We start from the raw sequence: 22,211 nt of genomic DNA, 5'->3' as shown, positions 1-22,211 counted from the left end.
AAATGTCAATCAGCAGGAGGATAGCTAAACATACTGTAGTGTATTCTATATAACTCATACAAGTTGTTGTATGAACTACTTAATATTGTAGTGTATTCCTTATTCCTTACATATTCCTTATGTAGTGTAACACTTATTCCTATAGTGTATCCACTAATACAGTGGAGTACTGCTCAGCAGTAAAAAGAAACTCACCATTGATACATGTGACAACACAATGAGTCTCATAAACACCATACAGAGCAAAAGAAGCCAGATGCAAAAGAATATGTTCTGTCACTCCATTTCTATGAAGTTCTAGACTAGGCAAACTAATCTCTGGGGAAAGAAATAAAATAGTGATTGTGAGGGGAGAGAGAAAAGAAGGGGCAGGAAATCACTGAGAAGGGTCATAGAGGTGATAGAAGTATTCTGTATCTTGGATGGGGTATTTATTACATGGTTATATGTGTTGCTCAATACAGTGAACTCATGAACTGTGTGATTCAAAGTATGTAAATTCTACTTCATTTAAAAACAAACAAACACTGAGATACTATTTCTTACTTGTCCAGTTGGCAAAATCCAAAGACTTCATGATATACTCTGTTGGGGAAGTTGAGGGAAAACAGGAATGCAAAACACTGTAGCTCTTTGGAAGTTTATAAATACATTCATTTACCAGTACTTCTAGGCATCTTATCCCAAAGATATACTGGAAAGAATATAAAAGATATTTATATACTACTCACTTTAGTACTATTTGTAATGGCAAAGACCAGAAGTAACCCAAATATTCATCAGTAGGGTACTGACTGAATCATTTATAGCACATTTACATGATGAGTTCTATGCAGCTGTAAAAAGAAATGGGGGAGTATCTGTATACTACTACGGAGCGATTACAAGAATGTATTTTTAAGTGAAAAAAGCAAGGTATAGGAAAACGTATATTGTACTCTACCATTTATCGAAGAAGAGGGTAAAATATGAATATATGTACATATTTGCTTTGTATTTTAAAAAGCCAGGATTAACCACAAAAAAGTTAATGATTCCCTATAAGGGAAGGAGGAAATAGCCCTTAGGGAACAGAAATGGAAGCTAGAGTTGCTGAGTATACTAGTTTTGTAGATTTAACTTTGGAGCGGTGTAAATCATTTCTAAAATTACAAAATTGAATTTTAGGTATCCATAAGCCTTGAAAGTAAGTGAAACAAGCCTGATTTTGGTTGCAAAACCATACATGAAGGGAACTATTTCATTCCAAGTGACATTAAAACAATACTTTGACCATGTATCTCTAGTGGGGTGTACCCTAAAAACAAAAAGGAATTACCAAAAAAAACTTTAAACTGTTTTCAGTAATCTTATTATTAGTGGTGATTTTGCATAGATACTCAATCACTGCTTTAGGTGATGCAGGATAAAAGCAAATAAAAAATACTGTGTTGGTGTTGTTGAGAGCTAGGATCATCAGTATAAATAGAAAGATAAACATGGATAAGGTTGGGCAGAAATGGTGTAGTTCTGAATTTGAATTGAAATGTTGTATGAACTTCTGTTGTATCCTAGCTCCATCCTCTAAAAGGGCTTAAAAATAATGACCAATCTGGTGGTAATGAACAAAACTGGTGCCCATATTGAGGTTTCTAAGTACTTCAATTTAAAGGAACAAGGGCTCTGAAAAGAAACAGCTGATAGCAGTCCTAAAGCAGGACATGAACAAAATGAGCCTAGAACATCTTACTGTATCAGAAAACAGGGAAGCTATTAAAGACTGGTAGGGTTTTTTCAAAAGAACAGAGAAGCCAACTTAATAAGCTCCCACTGGCTGAGATGGGACAATCTGAGTATCAATAAGGATTGAAATCCATTAAATATGTTTCAATCTAAAAGTTCAAATTAATAATAAAAATAATAAAATAAAACCTTCCCTGATCATCCTTGATAGTTGCTTGGAAACCAAGTTGCTTTTTTTCAAATGGCAATTAAAGTGGAAAAAATCAAGCATTTCTCCTGCTTTTCTTATATGAATCGTGCTTTAGAGTAACTAAATAATTGATGAGGGGAACTGTCTTTTTATTGCACTTCAACTAATAAAAGAAAAAGGAATGATCGCTTTGAATATCACCTTTTTTAGCCCCTAAAGTAGTGGATCTAGACGAAGATCATTCCTGGTGTCTAATATTACAAAAAGAAAGGCAGCCAGGCTTTATATGGCTCCTGATGGAGGTACACAGCAATGCCTATGAAGCAGCCAAAAAAAAAAAAAAAAAATTATCTAATCAAGCGTCTAGATCTTATTAGCAGTGTGTGGAAATACAGGGCACAGAGGAACATGAAATGACATCATGGGAATGCAATCAGCAAAATCCACATAGAGGAGAACTGCAGGATAAACAACCCAGTTTACCTAACAACAACAACAAAAATGATAAGGACAATTTTTGAAAAGAGGAGGAACATGTAGATTAAAATAAATTTAGGGCGCCTGGGTGGCTCAGTTGGTTAAGTGACTGCCTTCGTCTCAGGTTGTGATCCTGGGGTCCCAGGATAGAGTCCCGCATCACTGCTTCTCCCTTTGACCCTCCCCCCTCTCATATTCTCTCTCTCTCTCTCTCTGACTCTCAAATAAATAAAATCTTTAAAAAGTAAACAAATAAACTTCAAAGGTATATCTATCAATCACCATGTATGCCCCTATATTGATACCGTATTTTTCACAGCACGTGGCATAACAGGTACTTAACAAATAGCTCATTGATTATATATACAGATGGGTACACGCTACCTTTCCCCCACTGATTGCTAAAGTTGAAATAACATGTTGCTTTTTTCTGCCTAATTACAGGTTATAAACTCTAGTCTTGGTGATTAGGCACATATTTAAAAGCAAATAAAATATAATTTCTATTACTCGTTGTTGTTTTATTATCTTTTTACTGAAGTGGTTGAAAGCTAGCTTTGGTAGATTTCATTATCTTTATTCAAAGTCTCTATTTTACAGAGTTGTATGCTTTTAATTGCCAAAACTTAATCGGTTATTTATTTCAGATAGCAGAACTTGTAGCGACTGAATTTTTTGACCAAGGAGATAGAGAGAGAAATGAACTCAACATAGAGCCTGCTGTAAGTATGAGACCTTGTTGGTAGGAATTATTCAAATACACTTGTTTAGTATAGACTTCTTACACTTTCTGTGGGATATTAGGAACACAGTTTCTTTTCATTTTAGTTTTTAAAACATCTTTCTTATTAAAAGAATTACATATGCTTATTACAGAAAACATAAGCAAATAAAAGAAGACAAAAAAGACTCTTTGGGCCATCATATCGTACCTACTTTTTTGTAATTTGTTTTTTCTATTTCAATATCATAAGCTATTTTCATTCTAATGGATACTCTTATGCGTATTATTTATGATGATCACATGAAACAGACGGAGCCACAGTTTACCTACTTCCTTTGGTGTCATGTCTGCAACGTTCACTAGGACCAGCAGCACTTTGATAAACATCTTTGTTGCTAATGCCAGTTTTTATTCTCTTGTTAGGACAAATTCCCAGAATTGCTGTGTTGAAGGGCACAGATTTTTAAAGGTTTTTGATACATACTGGCTTTTTTTACATTGAGTGTGGCTCTCACAAACCATTTCTGGCTTTTAGAGTACATTTTTCCTGAAAATGAAGTATATAGAGTCTTTTTTTTTTTTCCAATTCAAATGGACATTTATTGAGCCCATATTAAATGGAACATGGTCCTCACCCCCTCCCCGTGTACAGTTCCATCCACTCTGCTCGCTCTTTAGCCTCAGCTGGGCACATCCTGTGTCTCACTAGTCTTTCACAGTTACTCCCTGTCTTCTGATGTAATGGTGGGCTCATTCCAAGGCTCAGAACCTTCTTAGAAAGTGGTGGGTAGCAGAGTGATGATCACAGCTAATGGGGAATTTGCTTCATTTTAAACAAGCACTTGGTACAGACTAGTTGCTTCCCATAGCCGGTGCTGGGCTCGTCTGCTGCTCCAGTCATGACCTCCTAGGAGTAAGCAGGATGACATCTGCATAATTATCCTTCAGAAAGCTCTCTGCATGAATTGAATCGTAATCAGCTGTAGCCTCAGTGGCTTCTTCCACAAAGCTGAGGGTGTTCCACTCCATATCAATAGACGATTCAAAGCTGTGTATTCTCCAAATACACGGCAGTGGTCAACTCTGGGTCAGTGGTTGACTCTAGACGAGTGATCAATGCCATGGGTAGGATGGGAAAAGCCAACCAGGATGAACAAGGCAGAGAGGATCAGGGTCTCCCTGAGCCCAGTGCCAGCAGAGTGCAGGAGACCGAGGGGGAAAGAGACAGATAGGCTTGTGTCTGGCCTTTCTCAGCTAACAAAGCGATTGATGTTTTGGGGGCCAACTTGCATTGTGTTCTTTAAGTAACTAGATCTGTGTGTGTGTGTGTGTGTGTGTGTGTGTCTGTCTGTCTGTCTGTCTCTTTCTGTGTTTGTATTTTCAGGATCTAATGAACAGGGAGAAGAAAAACAAAATTCCAAGTATGCAAGTTGGGTTCATAGATGCCATCTGCTTGCAACTATATGAGGTATTTATATGAAAACAGACTTGCTAAACTTAGACTGTGTTATGAATTAAAACCTCAAGTAAATTGAAGCGATTAACACTAGGCTGGTTTGGTTTTTTTTTTCCTGATGAACATGCTGTTTGCATTGAAGAAAGAACACATTTTACATTTGATTTTTCTCAAAAACTTTAATTCATCAGGGTATGACTATCTGCTGAGTGCCTACTCTGTGCTAGACTCTAGCAAACTGATGTGAGAATACTAAAAAGAATTATATGTCAGTGTTACCTTTAGGAGAGATACTGTGCATACTCTATGTCAGCGTATTTTTTTTTAAGTTTAGGCCTAAATAAAGAAAAAAATTATCCAGCTTTTTCTCATTGTATAGTGTAGCTTTAATATTGTTAAAATTTCTATGAGGATGTAAAGGAGATAACTGGACAAATATTACAAGTTCCCATTTCCTTACACCTTCTGGCTTGGGATTTTTATTTTTTTAGGTAAAGATATTCTCCCTAAAACATCCCAGTTTGCTAGTTTAGATGCTTATTCCCAAAGTACAGAAAGTAGACACTATCCTTGTTTTTGAAGTTTACATAGGAAACCATCTTAAGTTTTAATTATTTGGGAAAAGCACATTTATCATAGTTGTCATAGAATGTCAAGACCCAAAGAAACCCTAGAATCTTCTAATCCAGACATTTCACAGTTCAGTAACTTTTTTCCCCTACATTCATATATGTACATGGATTTACTTCATTTAAATCTGCTGTTAAATTCTATGTAATATTGATATGTATTTTTACTATTATTACAGAGTCATTATAGAAATTATTTATTACAGAGTCATTATAGAAAACTAAGAGAATTAGAATTCCACTACTCAGACAACTACTGTTAATATATTAGTGTATATGCTTTATGAAATTTTTGCATTTTTTTCACTTAGCAAATTTGGTTTTTGTAAATCATAATATATCCTAATGTATATTTTTTCATGTCATGTGTATTTCTGTGATATTTTTAAAGGCTGCAAAATAGTAACATAGTATACCTATCCCTGTTGTTGGTTATTTTCAGAGTTTCTCTATTACAAAGAAACCTGCAGTGAACATTTTGTATCTAAATATGTGTGGCACTAATAATTGGTAAATAATACCATTAATAAGTTAATCTTTATTATGATCTTTGATACCAGTCTATTTAAGTACATTGTATAAAACTGTTTTATAGAAAAACATAAAAACTAAGCACTTCCTGATATGATCACACTTCAGGAGAGCCATCTGTACTACCAAAAAGCAAAATGTATTGTTTCCCTGAGAAGTGGATTCCATTCTATTGTAACTCAGTAAGGTTACTTTGGAATGTATGTGTATGCTCTATCTCTCATCACATACTCCTTGTCTGCACAGATTAAGAGAACTCAGTCATAAATGATCTGCATATTTGTTCAAACAGCTTGTGAAAACCCCTACAGTGGGCCTGCTAGTGAAATGAGTGTGAGATTGTGGCTCTTGGGAATAAGCCAGAGGAGGGGGCTTATTTCCTGGATGCCTTCTAGTTGTTTGCTTTCTTTTCTTTCTTTAGGCCCTGACCCATGTATCAGAGGACTGTTTCCCTTTGTTGGATGGCTGCAGAAAAAACAGGCAAAAATGGCAGGCTCTTGCAGAACAGCAGGAGAAAATGCTGATTAATGGGGAGAGCAGCCAGGCCAAGCGGAACTGAGCGGTCTGTTCACACTGGGTTCAAGTTTACAGACCGTGTATTCTGCAGTATGTCTAGTTTTGCTATACACTGTATGAGTTTAGTGTATACTTTGCCACTGCTGTATTTTTATTTTTGCACAACTTTTAAGGGCACAGCATGAAATGTTTTTAGGGGACTATTACATATTTTCTGTATATTTGTTTTATGCCACTGATCTGAGATTATCAACAACACCCACTCACTCTTAGCACATGGATAAGAGCTCTGTTTGTGATATTTTGTGTACTACAAAATGCAAGTTAAATTCTTGTGCTGAGATTTTTTGTTTTATTTTGGGGGAGTTTTAGGGGGTTTGTTTTTTGCTTGGGGGTTTTAAATAATTGTTTTTGTGTTTTCTGAATTACCAATCTTTTAAAGAATGTTTGGAATCTTTTCATTCTCTAAAATAGTCTAGGAGCAAATTGAATGTATTCTGTAACATTTAAAACCTATCTTTTTTTTTTTTTTTTTTTCTCTATCGTAGGATAGAGAAAAGTGCTGGCCTAGTGGATTTAAGGGGAAAGGATAGTATTTGTCAACAAAAAAGCTAAAACTCTGAAACAAATGGCAAGTACTATAAGACAGTATGGTAAAGAAAAGGTATTGTTAATTGATTGCTGTTTTTGTTAGTGAGCATGAAGGGGAGAACTCTTTCGTTTCAGTACATATGTCTATCCAAACACTACCCATAAAATCACTGCAATCTATCTTCTCTGATGGAAAGTAGGGAAAACCTTAGGAGGAGACACTGATTTAATGGACTTCATGGTCCTTGACTTTACTGAGGGATGAGTGTGAACCAGAAATGGAATGGCCATATCTATCTGTCAGTGAAGAGAAACATTCTGTTGGAAGAGTCCTCTGAGAGTCAGTGTTTTGAATATTGAACTTCCTCTTTTAAATAACTTCCTTGTTGTTTTTCTTACAAACCATAGTTTATAAGTGAACAGTTTTAAGTCTCGACAGAAAACTGAGAATAAAAGTGATCATTGGAGCACTGACCTGAGGTAAGATATGACTGCAGATAAAAGGTAAAATGAATCATTATTTTTCTTTGTCAAAGGAAGCATAGAGAATAGTTTTAATTGTATAAACAGAAAGGGGCTATCCTTGATGTTCAGGTCAAAAATTAAATTGAAGAAGCGGGACAGGAGGAAAGCTTAGGCCTGAATAAAACTTCAGCGTATTGAGTCTGCAGCTGAGAAACTGCCATATTTCAGTTTATAGGACTAGTCAACTCAGAATCACAGAAGTTTGGGTGTGTGCACTAAATGCTGACCCTGAGCTTAAGGTTGTTGATACTTTTCATAGCTTTTAGCACATTTAGAAAACGTTAACATTGTCTTAGATGTGAGCCCATTTGAGTGGATTCCCATTGATCATGTGTACCCTAAATACACATTCATTCATCATTAGAGAAGCAGATACTGAATCGAGCAACTGGTTCGGGAAAGGAAAATCTGTTCCAAGCATGTGGAAATGTTTGGACTCAAGGAAAGTAGGAAGAGAAGTATTTGTCTGATTTGTTAACCACCAAAAAAAAGTTTCTGAGTTTCAGTCACTAATTGGGTAGAAAATCTCTTGGGGACATGGTGCAGCGTCCTCAAAGGACTTTCACTAAACATTGTTTCCTATTCATATTGTTTTTTTTTCTCAACTGCCTAAAATTCAATATACTCATTGCGTTTTTAAAATTCTGAGTGTGAATCTTACAAATGTGATTTTATTCTTAACATTCAGGTAAAAAAAAAAACTGTCTTGCCATCACTTTAGAGTGGTAAATGCTGGTCTAGGAAGTTACCAACTGTTTGTTGCTATATGTGTAATTGTTGTAAAACTTGTATTTTGAGGATGTTATTCAATTTTTATTTGACGTCATATAGGTGAGATCTGTAAAGTTGCCTCTTGGTGGCGCTGGTGTGTAAATTACACAGGCTGTCACTAAAATAATGTATCTATATACTGGTATACACCCATGCATGCAGACATAATTCTTTAGTATAGAAAAATCGTTTAAAAAAGAGCAGTCTTTAGTAACGTTTTTATCATACACCTTGTGATTTAGCAGTTATGCTAAAATCTGTAATCATGTACTTGAGTAGTTTTTTAGACCCATCTAATATGTCACTGAGATGTATGGAGGTTTTGTATGTGTGCCATTTTAACAAACAAGAAGTTCTATGTAGATTAGAAATTGTTTGGTTTACTTTAGATAATGGTTTATTTTACTTTACTAGTTTAGCAATTAAAAGAAGTTGGGTAGTGCCATGCCTGTTCTATTGTTGGAAGTTTTTGTTCTTACAAGAATACTTCTTTAGGACCAGTTAGATGGTTCAAATAATTTTTACTTTTTAGGAAAATCATTCCATACGTAGGTTATCTGGTACATGGTCACAAATCAAAGCTGTTGTTCTTATGTGAATTTTTTTTCCAGTATCTTCCCAAATTGGAAAAAATATATTTGTAGTCCTTCCTCCCCTGCAATGTATCTGTATTACTAGTAAGAAGCTGTTTTTTTCCTAAAGTTGTTATAGTTATAGCTGAATGATGACATATCATTACAATTTTCAGCCCCGAAAGTGCCCACTATTTTACTAAGTCGTTAAAAGATATCTATAAAATTGCCAGGCCTTATATTTTTCGCAGGATTGGCCCTTGCCAGTCACAGTCCTTTGTGAACCTGTGTGAGTCACTTAACCTCTGTGTGCCTGAACAAGAGGAGTTATGTTATTAGAGGAGTTATGTTTGGGCAAAGCCTCTGTCTTCATGGAGGATGTCACAGAAGGAAGCTACCACGGCAGCCCTAATGGGCTCTGGAGACCACTGTCAGAAGTGGGATACTGGGCTGCAGAGCACGGTATCTAATCCCACATGTCACTTCCTCTGTTTCAAAGACTGAAAAAAAGATAATACATTTATCTGTTTTCTCATGCAGATCACAAGTGAATGTGAGATTTTGAGTACCTTGCCTCAAGGTACAAACTCTGGGGAGTCATGTTGTCACCACTTATTTGTTAATAGTGAAGAATAGTTTCTATTAGATAAGATTACTGAGATTAGAAAGTGTATGAAAATACACTGGAAATCTTGGGATCTGGGAGGAAACTGGTCACAGATCTGTTCTTGCCTAGCGGTAAAGTGCCTTTATTTTCAGCATAGAGCACAAATGTTAGACATACTCCGATCTGATTTTCAAGTTTTCTGTGTTTTTCACCAGATTTTACTCCTAATGCTTGATAGGTCATCACAAGCAGTGCTGTTGTTTTGGTTTTGGTTTTGATTTGATTACAAGAGTGATTTTTAAGATGAGAAGAGGAAAAGATGAAATTGTCGTCCTCTCCTGTGAATGAGTGTAGTTGAAATCAGGTGGTATAATTGAATTGCTCAGTATCAGACATGCAACGGTCCACCCTTTATTGAGCCCCTGTGACACAACAGGCACTGTGCTCTGCCATAGAGATAGAGCAGTGACCTCAAGGAGCCCACAGTCTGCAAAAAGGGCTAGATAAGAGACTTACCAGCTTCTGATCCTGCCAACTGAACCTGAAAATATAGGGTACATTATATCACTTGCATTGTCATCTATAACATATGTATTATAGACAGTTTTCCAAGGACCTTCTTTACCTGGAACTAAGACTCCATCAGTGAATATCCTGTCTTCTTACAAGTATGCATCATTTACCCTGTTGATAGCTTAAAGAACACCTTATGTAAGGAGTCATGTATTCTACTATATAAAGTTTTTTTTTTCCCCATATGCTAGCCAGGTAGAGATTACTCAGAGTTCTTTTAGATTGTTAAATTGTGCACAGTTTTGGACCCCTTCTGCTCCCCTACAGGGAGCAAGGAAGAAAGTACTAAAGCTCACTTCACCTTTCCATATGTTTCTCAAAAGCCTGTGTAAACGTGTCTTAATAAATGTCATTGAAAGCAGTGTAAATAGTTGAAAATATAAATTTCTATTACAGTTTAAGAAAAGAAAACCTTATGAATCATCACTAGCCACTGTTAATATCTATTTGTATTCTTATACCTTTTTCAATATATTTGAACAAATATATAGTTTCTGGCACTATTTTTGTACTAGGATAAAGGAGTTATTATGTATATTATGTTTAGCTTTTAAGTCCTTTTAAATAACTGCGACTGTTGATTTCTTGTGTTTCCTCTCCCCCACCATAAGAACCATTTCCGATGACTCTTCTATGACAAAATCACTTTAAAGGAACACCTCCCCACCTCTGATGCCCATAAAATCAAGAGATGGTCAGGGTGGTCTTCTGTTGCGCAAACTCTTCACCTGTCAGTTGTTAACTCATTTTGCTATGCTTTGTAAAAATAAAAAGAAGAATGAACAAGTAGGTATGAGTATTGTGTGATTTTTAGGGGAATTTTAGGCAGGGAGAACGGACCCAATGGTATGAGAGACTTCAGTCAAGCTAACCTGTGGTCCTATTAGCTGGAAAAAAATGTGATTTAATCAAATCCTTTCCTTAACCAAGACCCCTCTCAGTAATAGTCTTCTTTGTATTAACATCCTTTGCTACCAATCTGAGGGCAACATTTTCCATACCTTCTTTACATCAAGCTCCTAACAACTCCATGAAGGGTGATTATTACCAGTCTCCTGTTGTAGGAGGAGCTAAGGTGGAGGAGTTCCATACTTGCCAAAGGGCAGGAGCTGGATTTGAGTCCAGACGCGGCTAATTTCAAAGCAGGTATTTATTCCATTTAGTTCTCTTTTTGAATTTTAATTGTAAAAGGTCTCAGATCCATTCTTGGTGGATCCAATGGACTATCTAGAAGCATTAGAGGTAAAATTTCCCTGACCTAGCCGATTTGGTTTTGTTTGGGTTTTTACTGTTAACATTCCTGGAGTTCATCTGATCATAGCAAATGACAGGCCTTCACAGAACCCCAGATACCACCATGCTTCAGCTGCTAATGTAGAGATGTGGAGGTATAATTAAATTTCAAGTTTTTGATTCATCATTCAGTTTTGCCACTAGACAAGCCCTCTTCATGTGGAACAGAATATCTAGGCTATGCCTAATTCACAAAACTGAAGACAAAAATGAAATGAAAGCTCATGTAAAATAATAGTTTAGATCTCCTGACCACTTGGGGGCGCCAGAGTTCCTGATTATTTAAAGAAGTAATCCCTTACTGGGAACAATGAATAAAACTGCATTTTAAAAAATTTTTACTAGCTAAAGAAAAGCAAAATGGAAATAATCAGTAGAGAATTAATTCTTGCGTCCTCTCTGATCAGTGGTCATTTCATCAAGATGTTCTCCAAACAATAACTGGTCACCTGACGTCTCCGATATTCCAACCATGGAGACATCACCCCTTTCTGTAGAAAAAGGAAGTATCTGACAACTCTTTTGAATTCACATTCTTGCTATTAGCTGTGCTTCCTTCTCAGCAAACAGGGATTGCTATGTTTGATATATGCAAATGTCAGGGTATGATTTTCTATTTTTAAGGCACATGACATTAAATTAACAGAAACTCTTTGAACTTAAAGAGAATATTCTCTGATTGTGAGCTATATTCAGCCTTGGCAAACAAAAAAGAGCTATCTTTTCAGTTCACAAACCACATTTTCAAAATAAACATTTACAAAGGTTATGCATGGAATCAAAGTAATTATTTGAAACTAAAAGAAATTTGACTAATTAAATGGCATGCATGATTTTTCTCTCTGGCTTGCCTCATTTTAACTGTGTACGTGTGTGTGTGTGTGTGTGTGTGTGCGCGCGCAAAATATACAGGAACTAAGTTGATTCTCAATCATCTGACAGCAATCCCAATGGCACCTTTTAGGATTCCTCTTTCTAAATTGCCATGTAAAGGACAAGCTTCCATGGCCAATGGCAGGGGAGAAGCAATAAACAAGGACTATTACAATAACTTTCAACCTTCATATCCCCAATATCAATTACTTTTAAAACCATATTTCACTTCTTATCACTGTTTCCCCTTACCCAACAGGAGTGTTTTTAGGCTTTATATAACACCGATCTAACATATGCATGCCTGTAAGTAACAAGCTTCACCCTTTACCAACCAGCTCTCTGAAATTCAGAACTTCTCTGGTCTCGCTGATCTGCCTGGCCCAAGAAGGAAAGGCATAAAACATGGTCAGCTACAAATGCGCTCTCGCTCATACTCTCTCCGTCGTCGCACGTGCACACAAGCCATAGGAGTAGTTTCTAAGGGTGCTCTACTCAATTGTTAGAATAAGTTAAAAATTTTCCTGGGCAATGAAAGGGAGACTGTGTCCTATCATTATTCCCTTTTTCTTGAAACCCCTGTTTCTCTTTTCTATTCTAGCTCCATACCCTAGGCCTTCAAACATATTTGATTCTCCTGTGGCCCTAAGAAAACTTGCTATAATCACAGCCCTCCTAAGTTACCAGCATCTCTGCAGCTTTCTTGTACTTTAAAGGTACTCAACAAATATTGAGTGAAAGAATGGATTTCTATACTTTGTCACTTGATATAAAATTGAAATTTTTTATAAAGAAGGGAAACAAAAATCCATACAGAGTTTTTAGAAATTCTCAGTTGGACAAGAAGTGAAATTTAAGATGAAAAAACAAGCTGAATAAAGCAAGTTTTAGGAAAAAAAATTTGTTTTCTATTGTGAAAAATAAGTTAGCTATCAGACTTCCATTAATAAATTGATAACCATTAGTGGCATTACTCTGAGTGTCAGTTTTACCATATTGCTACAAACCAAGGAAAATTCATAAAGTCTAGAGACCATTAATCTTACAGAAAAGATAAGATTTACACTTAAAAATAAATAAGCAAAATAAATAAATAAATAAGCAACAGTTTGCTTTCCCACAAACAGTGTAAAAAGGTGCCCCTTTCTCGGTATCCCTGCCACTCTAGAAAACAGTTTGGAGGGTCCTCAAAAAGTTAAAAATAGAGCTACCCTACAGTCTAGCAATTGCACTTCTAGGTATTTATCCAAAGGATTCTATTGGTATCTATTGATAAAACTATTTATCCAAAGGATAAATACCTAGAATCACAAAAATAGTGATTTGAAAGGGCACACACACCCAATGTATATATAGCAATGCCCACAATAGCTAAAATATGGAAAGAGCCCAGAAGTTCATCAACAGATGAATGGATAAAGATGTGGTATATAAATACAATGGAATATTATTCAGCCATCAAAAAGAATGAAATCTTGCCATTTGCAAGGACATGGATGGAGCTAGAGTGTATTATGCTAAATGAAATAGTCAGAGAAAGACAAATACCAGATGATTTTGCTCATGTGGAATTTAAGAAACAAAAGAGATGAACATAGGGGAAAGAAAGGAAAAAAACAGTAAGATAAAAACAGGAAAGAAAGCAAACCATAACAAACTCTTAGCTATAGAGAACCAACAGGGTTGCTGGATTGCTGGAGGGGAACTGGGTGGGGAAATGAGGTAACTGGGTGATGGGCATTCAGGAGGGCACTGGATGTAATGAGCGCTGGGTGTTGTAAGCAAGTGATGAGTCACTAAACTCTACTCCTAAAACTAATATAACGTGTTTACTAAATTAAATTTAAGTAATTTTTTAAATGAAAATAATAAATAAGCATACAAAAGTCAGCAGAAGATGCTCATTCATTCACAAATAGTTGATTCTCTACTAGGTATCCAGCTGGGGTAAACTAAACAAGCATGGCTTCACAGAGCTTCTAGCCCAGTGGAGGCCAAATACAACGGATAGTTAACATCTGTCTGTGCACTGAGGGTGGGGAGTGGAGGGTACTTAATTCCAACCTGAGGCTTCACAATTGACTTCTTTAAGGGTGAGATATCTGGTTTAGCCACATGAAAAGGAAGAACATTCTAGGCAGAAGAAACAATATGTGTGAAAATCTAAAAGTAGGAGACTAGAGAAGTTGAAGGTCTTCCCACTATTTATTTAAATAATTACTAGTTTTTGGGGCACCTGGGTGGCTCAGTGGGTTGAGGCCTCTGTTTTCGGCTCAGGTCATGATCCCAGGGTCCTGGGATCGAGCCCCGCATTGGGCTGTCTGCTCAGCGGGGAGCCTGCTTCCTCCTCTCTCTCTGCCTGCTTCTCTGCCTGCTTGTGATCTCCCTCTGTCAAATGAATAAATAAAATCTTTAAAAAATAATAATAAAATAAATAAATAATTACTAGTTTTATAATTATGAATGATGATTTAAACTATTTATGAAGTATTAATATAATACTTAAATATAAATATTATAATATAATATGTAAATATTTATAAGCGTATAAAATTTTAAAATGTGTTTTAATAAATGTATATTTGAACTCTTAAGAAAGAGAACTCCCCAGAGACCAAAATAAAGCTACTTAAGAAATAAAACAGTTAGCATATGAACTGACACTATGTCAGATCTAGGAATATTTCAGACCAAATCATGAAGGGGGGTTAATACCCACCCAAGAAGGAAACAGTATTTGGGTACTGGCTCTCCAAGTAAGGCTGAAACATGTGAAGAGTTACGCCCTCACTGAACATTAAGAAGGTGGGAGGGGGCTTGGGGGGGACAGAAGAAATCTACTTGGAGACACAGGAAAACAAAGGAAGCATGCCTGTCTTAATCTGGGCTAATAATAACATTGGGTCCATCCTCATTAACACAGATTTGATGTTTGAATATGATCCAGGACTACCCAAATTAGATTACAATCACAAAAGAAGTCTCAGGCCAGTAATATCCCTAGATACCAGGCAAAAACAAAGGTAAAATGTCTTTGGAAGAACATAACCCAAAATAGACCCATAAAATTTCTAGAGAAATTATGCCACTAAAGACAAATTCCTAATTCAAAACTGCAAAACACAAGAGGAAGCAATTCATAGTACATGAAGTCAGAAGCCACAAGACTAGGACCAGATCCCCAAGAAATCCAGACAACAGAACTCTTTGAGAGAGGCTATTGGGAGAAATCATTAATACCTCATTCTTGTATTTCCAAATGAAGGAACACCCCTAAAACAACACTCAGCCTCTTGTTCCACCTCTCACTCAACTCAGTCAGACACCCAACTGGAGAGTGATGGCCACATCACTCCACAGTCCTTAAGTGGTTTAAATAGATCTAATAAAAAGCAGTGAATGCTGGAGATTTGTTTCTCTTTTTTACCTTTCTAATCCTGATCCATTTTAAGTCAGAAATCCTAGGTAAGTGTCTGGATATGTGGCCTGTCTCAAGATCTGAGCTTCTGAAGGGGCTGAGGCAGGGACTGTTAGCAAACCCATTTAACCAGAGCATGTTCAACCTATGCATTTGCTTCAAACACTTCACTTACCTAACCATCTCCACAAAGCTCCACACCAGCAGCATCACAAGGTTTTCTCGGAGTGCTGTGCCTATCTCCTAGAAGGTATTGCTATACTGTCGTTCTGCGAAATGGGCCTTTTCTATCAATGGGCTCTCCTGCTTCTGATCAGTGGAGTAAATCTGCTTTCCCGAGTCTGTCATAGGCTGTGCTGTTGGAAGGACGTAATGTAGGAGTCAGAATATTCTTCTTACTCACCTGCCAGTGGCTGTAGAGAAGGCAGGAGTGAAGTCAACACTGAATGAGATCCCATTTTAGGGAGTAATGCAGTAAATGTGGCCTAAAGAATTCAGGAAAAACATAGTTGTAAGATATGTTGTCCTATTTTGTATTATCAAATTCTGAAAAAGCAGATTTAACAAGACCAAAAATTATCATTCCTATTTTTCTTCCGCCTATTCTAAGACTTGCATTGATGCTGATCACCACTGCATGACAGTCAGCTCACTGATAGCCAGGATGCGTAAGCAGTACATGGGACGTGCTGGTGCTAGAGTAATAATATAACCAACACAAATAAATGGTATCAGGGAACTGCAAAAGCAACAAGATATTATTTTCATACAAACAGGCTCTAAAGAGCCACAACACTGTGAGAATAACAGAGTTGCTCTTTTTTTCTCTCAGTGGAGATTATGAAATTTGGGAGGAGAGAAGGATCACATATGACAATGAAAAACACAAGCAGATGATTCCTGAACTTGAACACGAAGAGACTACCTGGACACTACCGGGGGCATTGATTTTCACATGTACTACACCTGGACAATGAAATATGTCAACATCCCTTCTGTACTCAATTTTCTAAAATTTTCCTTGCAAAGACATTGTATTAGTTTCCTATCACTGGTAGGAAAAATCCTACCAACAAATGTATGGATTTAAAACAGGGGATCCACAGTCTAAAATGGGTCAGCGCAGCTGCCTTCCTGCTAAAGGCCACTTCCTTGCTCTCTTGAGCTTTTGGCTGCTTTTGGCCGCTTACTTTGTGGCCTCTTCCTCCATCTTCAAAAAAAATTTAAATTCTGTCTATATTCCTTTAAGTAAGCAAAAATTTATAGGATAAAATATGATTAAAATTTTATATGATAAAATACATAAGGTTTTCGGAAGCTATAAACAAAATGTGTTAAGTGCCCAGCCCAGAAAGTACACTAGGAGACTAGAAGACCACAAGTATCATTACTATTAGCACAATGATGGTAATGATGGAAGACTTCTATTCCAGAAGTTAAAATAAAAGCTTGAATTCTCAAGAAGAGAAAATCTGACTATTGAAGCCACATCCAGGATCAGTTAAATTTAGACCGTGCTTTGCCGTTTACCAAGCTCTTTCTCACACGTGACTTTATCCCATCTTGCCTGCAGTTCTGATACAGGCATTATTCTCATTCCTGACTTCGTGATGATGAAACTGAGTCCCAAAGACTCAGTTGCTTCATTATTTAGTAGTCTGCTCCCATCACATCTGCCGTACTTTGCATTACAAAATAGTTCTGCTCTCTAACAGTTCCAAATGGTAGGGCTTTTGTTATGTAAACCGGCAATTTTCAAAGTGTGGTTCCGGTCCTCAGCACCAGCAGCACCTGTTGAAAATGCAGATGCTCAGGCCCTGGGCCTGACCTGCCAAGGGTCAGGCTGAGCAAGATGAGTTTCTTATAAGCCCTCCAGGTTATTCTGATGGACGCTGAAATTTGAGAATTACTGATCTAAAACATTGCTCTTTTCTTCCAACTGCTTATAATCTTGAGACTCAAGGCCTAGATACACAGAGCCATTGAAGAAATGATTCACATATACATATATATATGTGTGTGTGTGTGTGTGTGTATATATATATAAAATATAACATTATATATAATTATATATATTAATTATATTAATGTTATAACATTATATATATATAGTAACACTTTTTTTAGAGAGACTCCTAGAAGTTGTAAGAGCAACTCGCTGAAAACTTTATCCTCTCTCTAATTATCTGGATTTTTCGTCTCAACAAAAGTACAACCTATTCTATCTACATAGGAAAGAGAGAAGTAAAAGATTGAATTTCAACAGGAAGAGAAGTAGCCTAATGATGGTTTCCAATCATCTATTGTTGGACACATGGGCTTCTTTCATAGTTTGACTAATATAAATAATGGTGCAGTAAACATCGGGGTGCATATACGCCTTCAAATTTTTTTATTCTTTGGGTAAATACCCAGTAGTGCAAATTCCTGGATTGTAGGATAGTTCTATTGTTAAATTTTTGAGGAACCCCCATACTGTCTCCCACAGCGGCTATACTGTTTTGCATTCACACCAACAGTGAATGAGTTCCTTTTCCTCCACATCTCACCAACACTTGTTGCTTTGAGTTTTTGATTTTAGCCATTCTGACAGGTGTGAGGTGATGTCTTATATGGTCTGATTTGCATTTCCCCAATAATGAGTGATGTTGAGCATCTGTTCATGTGTCTTTTGGCCATCTGGATGTTTTCTTTGGTGAAATGTCGTCATGTCTTCTGCTCACTTTTTAATTGAATTATTTGTTTTTTGGGTTGAGTTGCATAAGCTCTGTACCCTTTATTGGATATGTCATTTGCAAATACCTTCTCCTATGCAGTAGATTTTCTTTTAGTTTTGTTGGTTTTTACCTTTGTTTGCAGATGCTTTTGATTTTGATGTAGTATAGGTATACAATGGAATATTATTCAGCCATAAAAAGAATGAAATCTTGCCATTTACAATAACATGGGTGGCTCTAGAGAGTATAATGCTAAGATAAATAAGCCAGTCAGAGAAAGACAAATACCGTATGATTTCACTTATACCTACAATTTAAGAAATAAAACAAATGAGCAAAGGAAAAAGAGAGGAGACAAATCAAAAAACAGACTCTCAACTATAGAGAACAAATGGTTGGATACTAGAAAGGAGGTCAGTGGGGGGACTGGTGAAATAAGTGATGGGAATCGAAACACATTTATCTTTTTTTTTTTTTTAAATTTTTTATTTATTCATTTGTCAGAGAGAGTGAGCACAGGCAGACAGAGAGGCAGGCAGAGGCAGAGGGAGAAGCAGGCTCCCCGCTAAGCAAGGAGCCCGATGTGGGACTCGATCCCAAGACCCTGGGATCATGACCTGAGCCGAAGGCAGCCACTTAACCAACTGAGCCACCCAGGCGTCCCCGAAACACATTTATCTTTTTTTTTTTTTTCCAAAACACATTTATCTTAATGACCACTGAGTAATATATGGAAGTGTGGAATCACTATATTGCACACCTGAAACTAATATAACTCTGCATGTTAACTACACTGGAATTAAAATTAAAAAAATTAGTTGTGGGGTAAATAAATAAATAAAATGATGGCTTCCAGAATTTCCTATTCTTCTATATTATCTACAGTTGCTTAAGAAAGACCTTGAAAGATTAGATCCACTATCAGTCCTCTTCCTCCTCCTCATAGGTCATATGCTTGGAAAACACTTAACTGCCGCAGGCCAGAATGATGAAATTAAGTCCTCTCATGGTTGGAACAAAAACAAATTGGATGTGGCATGCCCTAGGCCGAGAGGGGCAAAGGGAGAGCTGACATTCTGTATGTGATAAATATTGCTTACTGGTAATTCACCAAATTGTTTCTAGATCTGGGAGTAAGGGCAAAGGTTCTTGTTCTGATTTATCATCTATGTCCTGATGGGTTGACTCAACATCCAGGAGCAATTTGGGAGGGCAAAGATTCCTACGGGTTGCCACACCAGAGGTCTGACAATCACTGTTCACTATCAGAACCAAGGGATCAGGGATGCCAGGTGGCTCAGACGGTTAAGCCGCTGCCTTTGGCTCAGGTCATGATCCCAGAGTCCTGGGATCGAGTCCCGCATCAGGCTCCTTGCTTGGCAGGGAGCCTGCTTCTCTCTCTGCCTCTGCCTGCCACTCTGCCTGCTTGTGTGCTTGCTCGCTCTCTCGCTCTCTCTCTCTCTGGCAAATAAATAGATAGATAGATAGATAGATAGATAGATAGAATCTTAAAAAAAAAAAAAAAAAAAAAAAAAAAGAACCAAGGGATCAGTCCAGCTTTGAGAGAGGCCCTGGGGAAGACAGGCAAAAAAGCATCCCTGAGGAAAAGCCGCCTGTTTCAAGTCTATCACAGACAGCAAGCATTTCAAGGAGATTTAAAAGAGGAGGTACCTTCCTTGTTGTTCTAGCTTGGAGCTTCCTCAAACCCTGGCGTACATTCCAGATGGGAAGAGGGCTATTCCAGCTCTTCAGGGGAAGAGCTCTACCCTGGCCAGGGAAGAGAGCCTGATGACTGCCCTGCCACAGGTATAGTGAACATCCTTCTGCCCTGAGCCCTGCTCCTTAGTCGGCCCACAAGAGCCATCAAGCCTGGGTCCCGGGCACCACTGGCAGGTGATTTCATGCCTACAGAGGACTTTTCTATAGCATTACCAGAGAATCATTCTCTGCATTATAGCAAGGCCTCCTAGCAGAGTGGAGGGAAGGAGGTGAACATTTATTGAGCAGTTAACTATGTGCCAGGCCTTTTCCATACACTAACTCATTTTATCCTTACAAGTCTCATCATATAGATAATTTTGTCCCCATTTTTCAGAGAAGAAAACATAGCAGAGGAAATTAGGTTACTTACCCAAAGCCATACAGCTTGCAGTTGGCAGAGTCAGAAGATGAACTCTGGTCTGGCTACAAAGTCCCTTCGGCAAAGTACCTGTCAGTGCTGTCACAGCAGAAGGGCCCCAATGGGCTCACCACCTGCCTCTAAGCAAAGGTCACTTCCTTCAGGCCTTTCTGTGTGAGCTGCTGACCCCAGATCAATGGAGATCACAGTGTGGACATCACCTGCACCATCTTTGTTGGCCCGCAAACATACATCCTCATTCTGCTGTCCTGCTAGAGAAGCGGCATGCCCTTCTCCCACCACCGAGCAAGGGTGGTGGAGATCAGATGACAGCCCAGCTGGGAGTTTTTCTTGTGGATGATCCTTACTTAGTCTATCTATTCCTCTTTCTCCTTCTAGAGCTCCTTCCTCCATGTTACCTCCTATACATGCCAATTAAACAGAAAGCCATCACCAATTTTTTGGTTGTCTCTTATGTGAGGGGAAAAAAAAAAGAAAGGCTGAGGTGAATGTTTTATTGCAAAGGAGGACAAACAGCACTTGCTGGAATCTGCTTATTCCAGCATAATCCTCTAAGTGCTCTTTTATTTGCCCTAAACAAGCCTGATAGACAGCACAGTCATAACCATCAGTGACATTTCAGCCAGTTAATCATTCATTAGGCTACCTAAGTCGGAAGAACTGTTTCCTTTGAAGTTTATATTCCCATTTTCAAGTTGCCCAAACTGATCTCTTTCAGAAACCGACTCCTTTCTTCTTGGAATATATAATTTATTTTGGGGGGATATATAGTTTATTATTCCCCACTAGGGATTTTTAACTATTATAGGACAGTGAGGTGTTAACGAATGCTTCCCTTTGTGTTTCCCGGCTACAATTACATCCTTCTTTTTACAAGCCATTTGCCAGGACAATTCCACATCAGAATCCCTTCTTCCATTCCAGAGCAGGGTTCCTGGGCGGAACTAACCCAGGCTGCTACTTGCCAGGCAGAGCAAACAATCTGGAATGGAATAGGTGGAGAGCATTTGTAGATGGCCCAGGGTGTTCTGTCATGGCCTAGACCTCGAAAGGAATACGTACTTTCATCTGTGTGAGCTGATTTTACTATGGGCATTTGGTCATCAAATCTAATTCAGGAATTTTGCCTAAGGAATGGATATGTGCATACACTGGCAGAGAGGGGCACCAGCCTCCGGGATTTAGCATATACTTAAAAATAACCGTTACATGGTGCTCTGGCTTCAACATGGAGAATACACGGGTCTGAGAAATAAAGAATAAAAGTAACAGTTGCCCTATTGCCACCATTTCCCAGCTCGGCTCTGGCCTCTATGAATTAGGAGCTCTATTCCCAAGAGGCCAATAGAGAAGGAAAGAAGTCACCATCCAGATGGCAGGAATAATTAATGACAGAGTGTCAGAAGATAGGGTTCCTCTCGCACCGTGGAAGCAGGAAAAAACAGGTTTGGTACCCATGATCCACTGAAGAGTCCTTTAGTATTTCTTTCCTAAACTTTGGAAGAAAATGAGTAAGTATGGCTGCCACAGTGTGAGCCAGAGTCCCAGGCTCCTCAGGGAAAGCTCCTAAGGCAAGGCAAATCTAGAACATGGCACAGAAGAGAGAGATTATAAACTAAGTCGTCTCCCCAAGGAGAGCTGCCTCCCTGGGGCTAACAGTTCATCCCACTAACCATCCACATTTCCCCAGAAAGAGAGACCCATCAGCATCCTCAAGGAACTGGTTTTTGTTGTTGTTGTTTTTCTTTTTCTTTTTTTTTTTTTAAGATTTTATTTTATTTATTTGACAGACAGAGATCACAAGTAGGCAGAGAGGTAGGCAGAGAGAGAGGAGGAAGCAGGCTCCCTGCTGAGCAGAGAGCCCGATGCGGGGCTGATTCCAGGAC

At 37.9% G+C, this 22,211-nt stretch overlaps 2 protein-coding genes and 1 long non-coding RNA gene across 5 annotated transcripts in view; 2 read left to right on the top strand and 1 right to left on the bottom strand.

Annotated features, from left to right (window-relative positions):
• Positions 1–10,646, top strand: part of PDE5A (phosphodiesterase 5A) — a 150,480-nt gene extending 139,834 nt beyond the window's left edge. For both annotated transcript variants that reach the window (XM_080796099.1, XM_080796100.1), the window contains exons 19-21: positions 3,037–3,111; positions 4,498–4,581; positions 6,151–10,646. In XM_080796099.1, coding sequence (XP_080652225.1) covers positions 3,037–3,111; positions 4,498–4,581; positions 6,151–6,288 — 297 coding nt within the window. In that variant the 3' untranslated portion in view covers positions 6,289–10,646. The remainder of the gene's footprint in view (positions 1–3,036; positions 3,112–4,497; positions 4,582–6,150) is intronic.
• LOC308338121 overlaps positions 3,223–22,211 on the bottom strand; it is a 63,888-nt gene continuing 44,899 nt past the window's right edge. The window contains exons 3-5 of the long non-coding RNA XR_013966382.1: positions 15,872–15,953; positions 9,828–9,852; positions 3,223–4,020 (exon numbers count right to left, since the gene is read on the bottom strand). This is a non-coding gene — a long non-coding RNA (uncharacterized lncRNA). The remainder of the gene's footprint in view (positions 4,021–9,827; positions 9,853–15,871; positions 15,954–22,211) is intronic.
• The window catches only part of FABP2 (fatty acid binding protein 2), a 36,118-nt gene continuing 21,128 nt past the window's right edge, over positions 7,222–22,211 (top strand). For both annotated transcript variants that reach the window (XM_080796102.1, XM_080796101.1), the window contains exon 1: positions 7,222–7,316. The gene's annotated coding sequence lies outside the window, so the exon portion shown is untranslated. The remainder of the gene's footprint in view (positions 7,317–22,211) is intronic.

This window comes from Martes martes (assembly GCF_963455335.1).
Source record: "Martes martes genome assembly, chromosome: 2".
Taxonomy (NCBI): Eukaryota; Metazoa; Chordata; class Mammalia; order Carnivora; family Mustelidae; genus Martes; species Martes martes.
Note: the sequence above shows the minus strand (reverse complement) of the source record. Positions and strands in the feature narration are given on the sequence as shown.